The following is a 12625-nucleotide window of genomic DNA, read 5'->3' as shown; positions in this document are numbered from 1 at the left end:
TTTTGTTCCAAAAGTTAAAAGTATTTTCTCCTCCTCCCTCCTTCCCTGGGTGATGCGCCATTCCTGCTTGAGTAGGTGGGAAATCAGTCTGCTTGTCAACGCCACTATTGATAATTCTGCTCGTAAGTACATGAGAATGGACTGAGGCATTTCTCTCATTTTCTCCCCTCCCCCCCGCCACCTTCATCTACCCTGTCTATTATCATCTATTCAAAAACATAGCATCTCTTCCAGTGTGTTCCTGATGGCATGTCTGAGATTAGGAAGTTGCCCAGTCAGGCTCGCTGCTGTGCCCTGCCACTCCATGCACTGCCATTAAGTCACCTCTGTCTTAATTCCATTTACTCTCCTTCCCTGTTTTCTTCTGTATACCTAGAAGTTATGTGTTTGCTTTTCTTCCACTAGAATACTCTGCTGCACTTCTGGGAGAGGACTGCTCGTGCAATGGCACAGATTCATGAGAGTTTCAAGGGCCATCAGCCGTACAAATTTACTGCTTTGAAGGTAAGACCAAAGCAAAAGCATGAAGTAAGAAGTAGCCCTTCAGTCTATTGAGTCTGTTGATTCCAAATAAAAATCATCTGTTTCACCTCCTGACAAATGCTCCCACAGATTTTTTATCTGACTCATCTAAACAACATGATGAATGGCTGAGGATCCTGGGATTATATTCGTTAGAGTTCAGAAGGTTGAGGGGAGACCTAATCGAAACTTATAAGATAATGCATGGCTTTGAAAGGGTGAACACTGGGAAGTTGTTTCCGTCAAGTGGGGAGACTGGGAGCGCAGTGGAGGCCGGGATGTTGGGTGTCTTCAAGGCAGGGATTGTTAAGTTCTTGATCTCGCAAGGAATTAAGGGCTAAGGGGAGAGTGCGGGTAGAGTTGAAATGCCCATCAGCCATGATTGAATGGCGGAGTGGACTCGACAAGCCGAATGGCTGCCTTCCACTCCTATATTTTATGGTCTTAACAAAATTTTAGACCAATGCTTTAGAGTTGAGATGACGCTAATGCTGGCAGATGGCGAGTGGTCTTTCTGCTCTGTGTAGATGCCTATCCTCCTGTCCAATCCTTTCACAAGGCCTCCAAGGCAGCATCAGAAACCCTTGATGCCTTCTCACTGCTTCATCAGAGGCGAGATGCGTTACTCATACAAGGTATGATCTGACATGTACTGCCTGAAAGGGGAGTGGAAGCAGACTCAACAATATCTTGCACAATTTTACCAGAACATGAAAAAATCTTGGGTTGTTTGGAAACTGCCGGGGAGTGGGACGAATTAGATCTCCCCTCAAGCCTGCTCTGCTCTACTCTGTAGTAAGATTTGGTCGCTTCACGTTTCCATCTACCCTCACTTACCAAGAATCTGTCTACCTCTGCCTTAAAAATATTCAAAGACTCTACTTACACCATTTTTTACTTTGAAGAAACATTCCAAAGATTCGTGGTCTTCTCTGAGAAAAGGAATTCTCATGTCATACCTTTGGTATTAAAATGGGCAAGCAGCACAAATGTTGTATGTTGTCTGATTGCGGGTACCATTGGTTTTCTGAACATAGTTCTTTAGAGTACATTAAGTATAGGGTTTTCTGAGTGTAGCTTGCATCCTTAATCTCCGAACAAATGGAATTGTTATGGTATAGAAAAAGGTCACTTGACCCATCATGTCTGAATTGGCTCTCTGAGCAGTTTAACTTAGTGCCAATCTTCTGTCTTTTCCTTGTAAATCTGCACATTTTCTATTCAAATAATGGTCCAATGCCCTCATGAATGTCTCAATTGAACCTACCTCCACTACACTTCCAAACAGTGCATTTCTTCCCGATCTACTCACTAAGTAGAAAGCTGTTTCTTACCTTGCTCTTGCTTCTTTTGCAAAATACTTTAAAACTGTGCCCTGTAGTTCTCGATCCTCCTATGAACAGGACCGATTTCTTTCTGTCTAATTTGTCCACACCCTCATGATTTTGAAAACTTCTTTCAAATCTCCTTTTTGCCCTCTCTGATCTTTGCTCATAACTGAAGTTTTTAATCCCTGGAACCATTTTCATAAACCTCTTTGCAGTTTCTCTGATGCATTTGCATCCTTCCAAAGTGTGGTTCTTAGCCCAGAATTGTACACATTACTCCACCTGAAGTCTAACCTTTGTAAGTATAACCTATATAGGTTCATCATATCCTCCCTGTCTTTATACTCAATGCCTTTATCGTGCCACTACTAATGACTTGTCCACAGATACACCCTTTAGAATAGTACCCTTTAGTTTACACTGTCTCCTTTGTGCTAAAGCGAATCACTTCACGCTTTCCTGCATTGAACTTCATCAGCCATTTCTCCGCACAGTCCACCAACTGTCAATATCCTTTTGGAAGTCTACAATAACATTCTCACAGTTTGCAACTCTTGCACACCAAAATCTAGATCATTAATCTATATTGGGAAATGCAAGGGCCCCAAGACTGATCCTTGTAGAACTCTGCTACACGCCTTACTTCAACCTGAAAAATATCCATTAACTATTACTTTCTGTTTCCTGTCATTCAGCCAATTTTGTATCCATTTGGTGGTGACCGTTTTAGAGAGTCAAAGAGATCTACAGCACACAAAAAGGCCCATCGGCCCATTGTCTGTGCCAGTCAAAACAACCACTTAACTATTCTAATTCTATTTTCCAGCACTAGGTCCATAGCCTTGAATGCCTTGGTATTGTAAGTACTTATCCAAATATTCCTTAAATATTATGAGGGTTTCAGCTTCTACCATCCTTACAGACAGTGAGTTACAGATTCCCACTGCCCTCTGGGTGAAAATGTTTTTATTAACATTTCCTGTAAAACCTCTGCCCCTTACCTTAAATCTTTGTCCCCCGGTAATTGATCTGTTCATCAAGGGGAACAGTCTTTTCCTGTCTCACCTATCTATACCCTTCATAATTTTATACATCACAATCATGTCCCCTCTCAGTCTTCTCTGCTCTAGGGAAACAATCCCAGACTGTCCAATCTCTCTTCATAATTGAAATCGTTCAGTCTAGGCAATATCCTGGTAAATCTCTGCACCTCTCCAGTGAATCCATATCATGTGGATTCCAGAACTGTACACAATACTCTATTTGAGGTCTAAGTAACATTTCATACAGTCCCAGCATAACCTACCTGCTCTTAAACTCTATAACCTGTGTCCTTACTCTCAGGACTATTTAATGACACTGTATCAAACTTAACAAACTCCTGTTGACTCTTTCAAATCAACCCACACTTTCCTGGTGACTATTAATTATCTCAAATAATAGTTTTTACACGTTTCCCCACTATATCGTAGTTAAACTGACCAGTCGGTAATTGCTGGGTCTATCTTTACACCTCTTTTTAACATACGTATAATTGTTTACAATTCTCCAAACTCGCATCACTACCTCCTGAATCTAGAGAAGATTGAAAGACTATTGTCAGTAGCACTGCAATTTCTACTGTCGCTTCAACCAATATCTTTGGCTGCATCTCATCTGGTTCCAGTGTCTTACTGCCTTTAAGTACTGACAGCCTATTCAATAATTCTTTCTTACGCATTTGAAAGCTTTCTAGAGACCGAGTTTCCTCCTCCTTCACCGTGGCCTTGTAGCTATAGACAGATGCAAAGTATTCATCATCACCTTAGCCACACCTCTTGCCTCTAAGCATCAAGCCCCTTTTTAATATTGATGTATTGACAGAAGACTTTAGGATATCCCTTTATGGTAGTTGTCAGTCTTTTCTCATAGTCCCTCTCTGCTTCTCGTATTTGGTTTTTCACTGCCTTCTGAAACTTCTATATTCAGCCTGGTTCTCAGTTGTAATCACTACCTGATATCAATCATGAGCACTTTTATTTTCCTAAACTTAATTTCCATCTCCACTGTTATCCAGGGAGGTCTGAATTTGTTTGCCCTACCTTTCCCCTTTGAGGGGATATGTTTTTACTGTGCCTAAATCGCCACCTCTTTGAAGATGGGCAAATACTCTTCGATTATGTTCAGTAGAATTCCTACAGCAGTATGTGCCCAGTGCAACGAGAAAGGAGACACTGCAAGACATGGTTCTTATAAATGAAGTGCACCAAGTGACAGTAGGGCAATGTTTGGGGGAAAGTTGATCAGAACAAGGACAAAGAACAAAGAAAATTACAGCATAAAAACAGACCCTTCAGCCCTCCAAGCCTGCGCCGATCCAGATCCCCTGTCTAAATCTGTTGCCTATGTTCCAAGGATCTGTATCCGTTTGTTCCCCGCCCATTCATGTATCTGTCTAGATACATCTTAAATGATGCTATCATGCCCGCCTCTACCACATTCCCTAGCAACATGTTCCAGGTACCCACCGCCCTCTGTGTTAAGAACTTTCCACGCATATCTCCCCTAAACTTTTCCCCTCTCATCTTGAACTCGTGATCCCTGGTAATTGAGTCCTCCCAGAGTCACTCTGGGAAAAAGCTTCTTGCTATCCACCCTGTCAATACAGCTCATGATTTTGTACACCTCAATCAGCTTCTCACCTCCACCTCTGTCTTTCTAATGAAAATAATCCTAATCTACGCAACCTTTATTCATAAATAGCGTCCTCTATACCAGGCAACATCCTGGTGAGCCTTCTGTGTACCCTCTCCAAAGCAAATCATTGGATCATTAGCTTGGGATGACAATGAAAAATGAGATGGGTCAATTCAGAGTTAGAATAATCAACTAGTGGAGAACAGACTTCAATGGGACAAGAACAGAGCTGGGCCAGAAGGACTGGAACCAAATGCTGGTGGGAGAAACAGGAACTAAACAATGGGCTACCCTTACACAAACAGTATCCCAGTCTATATTTGGATAGTAAAGTGCTCCATTATTTTTACCTCATGATGGTGGTACTTCTTCCTGTAATCCCCTGCAGGTTTGTTTCTTTCCATCCTTCCCAACAGCTGGTGGTCTGTAGATCACACCGAGCAATGTAACTGTGACCTATTCCTGAGCTCTAAATTAATTGATTTTGTTTTTGAACCTTCAGAGACATCCTCTTTCTCCAGTATTGCAGTGTTCTCCTTAACCAAAAAACAGCACTCTATTTTCCCTTCCTTGTCATGTCTGAAAATGTTGGAACCAGGAGTGTACACTATCCAGATTTGTCCTTTCTTGAGACATCATAATTTCACAAATTAATCATAGAATCATAGATCTGTGTCAAGAAGAGTGATAGAGGTAAACTAGGAAATTACAGTCCAGTGAGTCTCATGTCAGTGGTAGGGAAACAATTGGAGAAAATTCTGAAGGAACAAATTAATATCCACTTGGAAAGGAATGGGTTAGTTAGGGATAGTTAGCATGGCTTTGTCAGAGGGAGGTCATGCCTAACAAATTTGTTAGAATATTTTTGAAAATATGATCAAGTTTGTGGAAGAGGGAAGCTCAGCTGATGTAGTTTATATGGAATTTAGCAAAGCTTTTGACAAGGTCCCACATGGGAGATTGACTCAGAAGGTTAATGCACATGGAATTGAGGGAAATCTGGTGAGATGGATCAGAAACTGGCTTTTAATAGGACACAAAGGGTAGTGGTAGAAAGCTGCTTGAATGACTGGAGGCCGGTGTCCAGCAGTGTATCACAAGGGTCAGTACGGGTACTTTTATTATTTGTTAAATACATGGATGATATAGAAAATGTGGGGGTATATGTTAAGGTTGGTGGAATGGTTAGTAGTGAAGAAGATGGTTGTAGGCTGCAGGAAGATAAAGATGGGTTAGTCAGATGGCCGTACCAGTGGCAGATGATACTTAAGCCTGATAAGTGTGAGGTGATACACTTTAAGAAGAAGAAACAAGATGAGGGAATGTTTAATGAATGGCAGAGCACTGGGTAGCTTAGAGGAACAGAGGGATCTTGAGGTAATTATTCACAGATCTCTGAAGTTGGCAAAGCGCGTGAATTAAGGCATTTGGGACACTTGGTTTCACCAGGCATGGCACATCTTGTAAGAACAAGCAGGTAATATTGGAGTTGTACAGAGTGTTGGTTAGGCTGGAGTGCTATGTGCACAATTGGACGGCATGGTAGCTCAGTGGTTAGCACTGCTGCCTCACAGCACCTGGGTCCCAGGTTCGATTCCAGCCTCGGGTGACTGTATGTGTGGAGTTTGCGCATTTTCCCCGTGTCTGCGCGGGTTTCCTCCCACAGTCCAAAGATGTGCAGGTCAGGTGAATTGGCCATGATAAATTGCCCATAGTGTTAGGTGCATTAGCCAGAGGGAAATGGGTCTGGGTGGGTTACTTTTCAGAGGGTCGCTGTGGGCCGAAGGGCCTGTTTTTACACCGTAGGAAATCTAATCTAATGTAATCAATCCAGGCCTCTCAGTATTCTGTAAGTTTGAATGGGATCCCCCTGCATCTTTTTGAATTCCATTGAGTACAGACCCAGAGTCCTCAATTGCTCCTCAAATGACGGCCTCAGCAGTGTATCTTTGCTCTTGTAATCAAGCCCTCTTAAAATTAATGCAAATATTACATCTGCATTCTTGACTGCCAACTGAACCTTAAGAGAATCCTGAACGAGGACTCCTAAGTCCTTTTATGCTTCAGATTTCTGAAGCCTTGCCCCATAAGGATTCTAGGTAATCCAAGATGGCGGATGGGAAAAATTTCTGGCTGTAACAGGCTGCTCCTTTTTTGAGGTATTTTAGGTGTTGGAGTGAGTCTGAGTGGAATGCTTTTCAGAGGGTTGATGTGGAATCGATGAACCAAATGGCCTACTTCCACATTGTAGAGATTCTGTGATCTATAAGATATTGACCAATGAATCTGTTTTGATCGATGACTAAGTATTGGTCAGGAGTTTTGGAAGAATTCCTTGTTTCTTATCTGTCTACCCCAAGGGGTAGATGAGACAGTGATACTCCCAATTACCGTAAGTATCAGTCACTGCTACTAAATGTTGGTCTATCCCATGATGCCCACAACCAATAAGTGAAAGACACCAAATGCAAGGTTGTGCTTGTGGATCATTACTGCAATTATTCAGTGAAGATGTAGTCACTTCATACTCCAGGACTAAATAAATGTTATTTATTCTCCTTTGTTAATATTAGAACCAAAAAATAATCAAATAATTGAATTTGCAGGGTCTCATTTCTGACTTTCAGTGCTTTGATTGTTTCTTTTTAAACTCTCAGAGCTTGCAAGACCCATTTAGTCATCTAACAGAGGAGGAGCTCAACCAGAATCAAGAGAAAGAGAAGGAATGTGTAACTAATGACATAGACAAGTAAGTAAAGATCCCTGTAATCACAGCCAGGAGGGGCCAGGTGGAAATGGCTGTACCTCACTAGTCAGCAGCTGCATTGTTCACTGGTCGCACACTCACTTTATGCCTTTCTTGAAGCAAGTTTCAGCCAGATGAAGAAATCAATCTGTGGGGACAGGCAGATGTTGTTATAAGATGTTTCTGACTATAAGGCACGTTACAGTATATTCTAGGATGGCCTTGCTCATGACTTTATTCTGAGCTGGTCACATATTTGAATCTTTTCTCCACTGTCTGCTGGAGATCAGCTGAAACGGACCCCAGAGCTAAGGATGACTCACCCCCAACTGATCAAGATGTGGAAGAATTACTATACATCTGTAAACACTGGAATAAATTACAAAAAGAGCTTCCATGTGTTATCCACTATGGCACACATTCCTGGCCAGCCATAATGACTAGGATAAACTGGATTTAATTGCTGATAGCTGCCCTGGCTCATTCTTGCCTCTTTGTCTGAGGGACAAGGTGATTCAGCTCCTTAAGCCTGTGAAACCTGGCTGACCAGTGACCTAACCCGAGACTTCCATAGGATGAGAGAAATAAATTGTTTTGAGTGGTTGGGAGATCATAATTTTGTTGTTTGGGGGGTGGGGGGAGCAGGGACAGGGAAACAGTGAGTGGGAGATGTGAGGAGTGGGGATGGTCAGAGAACAGGACGTGTACTGAGCGGGAGGGTCAGTGAAGACAGAGATCGGCAGATAAATAGAAAGAATTAGTAAATCATTTCAGATTTTTAAATGTATTGCAGTGCAAGAACAAATAGAATTTTCTCTCCCATAGTGGATATTGATGTATTAAACGTATGAGGTGACTTCTGTGGTCTTCATTATAGACTGAGCTCTTTTCCAGCGTGGGACATCCTTGTGTAATAAATGATAGTCTAAAGTTGCAGTAAGACGTACTGAGGAATTCAGGAAATAAAAATGATGTTTTTTTCGGTGGAGGGAAAGACAGATTTAAAGTTCCTCCTAATTTCCACTCTTCTTTAATCATGAGTTAATCGTCAGAGGTGCCCAGCAAGTATGGGGAAACACAACAGGCTCTTGGTGTGAGGAAACAGCAGCAGTGTGTTGAGACAGTTATCACACTCATAGTAATCTCGAGAATCATCCATTAAAGGCTGATGCAGGTCACATAGCAAAGAATTATTTTATTAAAAGCAAGATCATAACTGTTCCGCTGTGCATGATTTCAAACCCTTTTTCATTATTCTCCCATTCTGGAGCCTGCAGGCACAACAATTAGGCTCTTTACCTTTACTGTGGAAATATGTAGAGACTTCCATTTAGTTTGACTATTAAAGTAGCTTGTTTGTTACTGGAAGGCCTCACAGATGAAGAAGTTTTGTTATAAATATGCAGTATTTAATAAAGCAAGTTATTGATGCACGCAGCAAGTAAGCTACCATTGGTACCAACAAGTGAAATTGAGGGACATGGGAACCAATGGATTCTAGAAGCAGAGGAAGACTTGAGTGAGGTGCCGCTTTCCACATGTTGAGGTTTTGGAAATAAATCTGTTAGAATCTTAATTCCCATTTAGTGTCACATACAGAGGAGGAACAGCACAGTACAGGCCCCTCGGCCCTCGATGTTGTGCCGACCTTTAATCCTACTCTAAGATCAAATTAACCTGCATGCCCTTCATTTTATTATCTTCCATGTACCTATCCAAAAATTGCTTAGATGTCCCTAATGTATCTGATACTGCCATCACTGGTGGCAGTACATTCCACGGACCCACCACTCTCTGTATAAAGAATCTACCTCTGACAATCGCCTTAAATTATGCCCCCTCGTGATAGCCATTTCCGCCCTGGCGAAAAAATGTCCTTGGCTATCCACTCTATCTCTGCCTCTCATCATCTTATACACCTCTATCAAGTCACCTCTCATCCTTCTTCACTCCAGTGAGAAAAGCCCCAGCGCCCACAACCTTTCTTCATGAGAAATGCCCTCCGGTCCAGGCAGCATCCTCTCTTGCTGGACACACGTGATAAAATCTGTTCCAACCAAATCATTTGCACTAATCTGCTTTCAATCAATATTAAGGAAGTTAAAGGTACCCATGACAACAACCCTGTTACTTCTGTATCTTTCCAAAATCTGCATCTCAATCTGCTCCTTGGTCTCTGTTGCTATTGGGGACCTATAGAAAACTCCCAATAAAGTGAGTGTTCCTTTCCTGCTTCTGACTTCCACCCGTACTGACTCTGTAGACAAACTCCTCGACGACCTCCCTCTCTGCAACTGTGATACTACCCCTGATTAGCAATGCCACACCTCTTTTACCACCTTCCCTATTTCTTTTGATACATCTAAGCCCCAGAACATCCAACAACCATTCCTGCCACATTGATACCCGAGTCTCTGTAATGGTCACAACGTCGTAGCTTCAAACACTGATCCATGCTCTAAGTTCGTAACCCTTATTCCTGACACTTCTTGCGTTAAAATAGATATGTCTATCCTTCTTCACCGACTCTCTGCACGCTGATTCTGCCTGTTCACCAGCTACCCCATCCTCTGAGCCATAGTTCCGGTACCCATCCTCCTGCCAAACTAGTTTAAACCCTCCTGAAGAGCTTTAACAAACCTCCCACCCAAGATATTGGTACCCATTCAGTTCAGGTGCAACCCGTTCTCTTTGTACAAGTCCCACCTTCCCTAGAAGGTATCCCAGTGATCCACATATCTGAAGGCCTCCCTCCTACACCAGCTCTGCAGTCATGTGTTCAGCTGAGGAAGAACGGAAGAAAAAGGATTTGGAACCGTTGTTCTTTCCTACCTTAGTTGTTTCTCCTAGAATGGCGCCATTTTTATTCCATTAAGTTCAATGACTGCAGACTTCACCATATTTGGAGCACAGTTCGTTTGGCCCCCTATTTATTTTCAGATCCGGCTGGGCCATATCATAAGACCATAAGACATATGAGTGGAAGTAAGGCCATTTGGCCCATCGAGTCCACTCCACCATTCAATCATATCTGATGGGCATTTCAATGCCACTTACCCGCACTCTCCCCGTAGCCCTTAAATTCTTGATCTCGCAAGAAATTATCAATCTCTGCCTTGAAGACATTTAACGTCCCAGCCTCCACTGCACTCTGCGGCAATGAATTCCACAGGCCCACCACTCTCTGGCCGAAGAAATATCTCCTCATTTCCATTCCAAATTGACCCCTTCTAATTCTAAGGTTGTGCCCACGGGTCCTAGTATCCCGCCTAATGGAAACAAATTCCCAGCGTCCACCCTTTCTAAGCCATGCATTATCTTGTAAGTTTCTATTAGCTCTCCCCTCAACTTTCTAAACTCTAATGAATACAATCCCAGTGTCAGTATATCCTTCCTGAGGTGTGGGGTTCAAACTTGAACACAATATTCTAAATGGGGCCTAGCTAGAGCTCTAACCCTCTTGAATAAATGACAACAATACATTTGCTTTCTCAATCTCAGACTCAACCTGCAAGTTAACCTTTAGAGAATCCTGGACTAGCACACCCAGATCCCTTTGTACTTCGGCTTTATGAATTTTCTCGCTTTTGGAAAATAGTCCATGCCTGTATTCTTTTTTCCAAAAGCCAAGACCATGCATTTGCTCATGTTGAATTTCATCAGCCATTTCTTGGACCACTCTCCTAAACTGTCTAAATCTTTCTGCAGCCTCCCCACCTCCTCAGAATCACCTGCCTGTCCACCTAACTTCATATCATCAGCAAACTTCACCAGAATGCCCCAGTCCCCTCATCCAGATCATTAATATATAAAGTGAACAGCTGTAGCCCCAACACTGAACCCTGCAGGACACCTCTCGTCACTAGCTGCCATTCCGAAAAATAACCTTTTATCCCAACTCTCTGCCTTCTATCAGACAGCCAATCCCCAATCCATGCCAGTAGCTCACCTCGAACACCATGGGCCCTCACCTTACTCAGCAATCTCCCATGAGGCACCTCATCAAAGACCTTTTGGAAATCTAGGTAGATAACATCCACTGGGTTTCCCTGGTCCAACCTAACTGTTACCTCTTCAAAGAATTCTAACAGGTTTGTCAGGCACGACCTCCCCTTACTAAATCCATGCTGACTTGTTCTAATCCAACCCTGCACTTCCAAGAATTTAGAAATCTCATCCTTAACGATGAATTCTAGACTTTTACCTACAATCGAGGTTTGGCTAATCAGCTGATCATAGCTCAGTGTTAACATGTTGCTGCTGAGTTTTGTTGGTAAATGCTTTGGAGGGAAGTGAACTGTGATAGGAAACCAGTGGGATGGTCAGCAGGTTTCTCCATCTGACATGGTTTCATTTGTTTGCAGGTTGGTGGTCCTGGATGAAGATGAAGAACCTGAACCTGGTGCAGGTAAAGAATTGAGAGGACCTTGCAGCCACCATCAAATTTCAGCACTACTTGAGGGGAATTTAACTTTCCATCCAAAGTATTCCCTCACCATAAATCTGGGGGAAAAAAAAACAAATGCTCAAATCCCATCCTGTCTGTAGATGGGAATTACAAATTCTGATTTATTCATTTTCTTGGAATGCTACAGGGGCCAAAACTAGAGAACCAGCATCAAAACCAGGAGGGAGACTGATGCTAAAATGTAACACAATAGGAGAAACAGGGATAGGATACACATTTAGTCCACTGTCCTGGTGTATATGCTCCACCTAAGCTTCACCTTGTCCTATCCTTTCTCTCCTGCCCCCAAACTCCAAATGGATTCATCTTGTGCACCTCAACTACTTCTCATGACAGAGTTCCGCCTTGTTTTCAGTTTCTGAGTAAACGTTTTACTTAGTTCTCTGACCAGATCGGCAGTGCCAAGTGTGGCTAATCCCGAGTGAAGAGTCTGATTTTATTCTGCAGTGTACCCAAGATCCCTTATTAGATCATACTGAGGGTTCAGAAAAGGAGACTTGTTTTCCTTCATTCATGGGATGTGAGCGTCATTGACTGACCAGGATTTATAGCCCACCCCTAAATCCAGCTTGAGAAGGTGGTGGTGGTGATATTGTGTTCTTGCAGCCCACGTGCTATAGGTTGACCCACAATCCCCTTAGGCAAAGAATTCCTAGATTTTAACCCAGCGACAGTGAAGGAATGGCGATACATTTCCAAATCAGAATGGTGAGTGGCTTGCAGTGGAACTAGAAACCAAGAACACATTGGTGGCCCTAATCATTACAGGAGCACTGGGTGATACCATGGATGTGGGTACCCTACTAAATTCAAATTCTCTTTAGAACTTTTTCCTTCCATTTTTCAACCATCAACCAGCTAAACCAGCAGGCTGGCCAGCTGCCA

General features: G+C 42.7%; 1 protein-coding gene across 1 annotated transcript in view; it reads left to right on the top strand.

Annotated features, from left to right (window-relative positions):
* LOC122551458 (islet cell autoantigen 1-like protein) overlaps window positions 1-12625 on the top strand; it is a 139107-nt gene that overhangs the window by 102851 nt on the left and 23631 nt on the right. The window contains exons 8-10 of the mRNA XM_043693391.2: window positions 406-504; window positions 7184-7275; window positions 11637-11680. Coding sequence (XP_043549326.1) covers window positions 406-504; window positions 7184-7275; window positions 11637-11680 — 235 coding nt within the window. The remainder of the gene's footprint in view (window positions 1-405; window positions 505-7183; window positions 7276-11636; window positions 11681-12625) is intronic.

The sequence above is a fragment of the Chiloscyllium plagiosum genome, unplaced genomic scaffold (genome assembly GCF_037043375.1).
Source record: "Chiloscyllium plagiosum isolate Xiang-an unplaced genomic scaffold, Cpla_swu_hap1 HiC_scaffold_7, whole genome shotgun sequence".
NCBI classification, from domain to species: Eukaryota; Metazoa; Chordata; class Chondrichthyes; order Orectolobiformes; family Hemiscylliidae; genus Chiloscyllium; species Chiloscyllium plagiosum.
The sequence above is the reverse complement of the archived record's forward strand: the minus strand, read 5'-3'. Positions and strand labels throughout refer to the sequence as shown.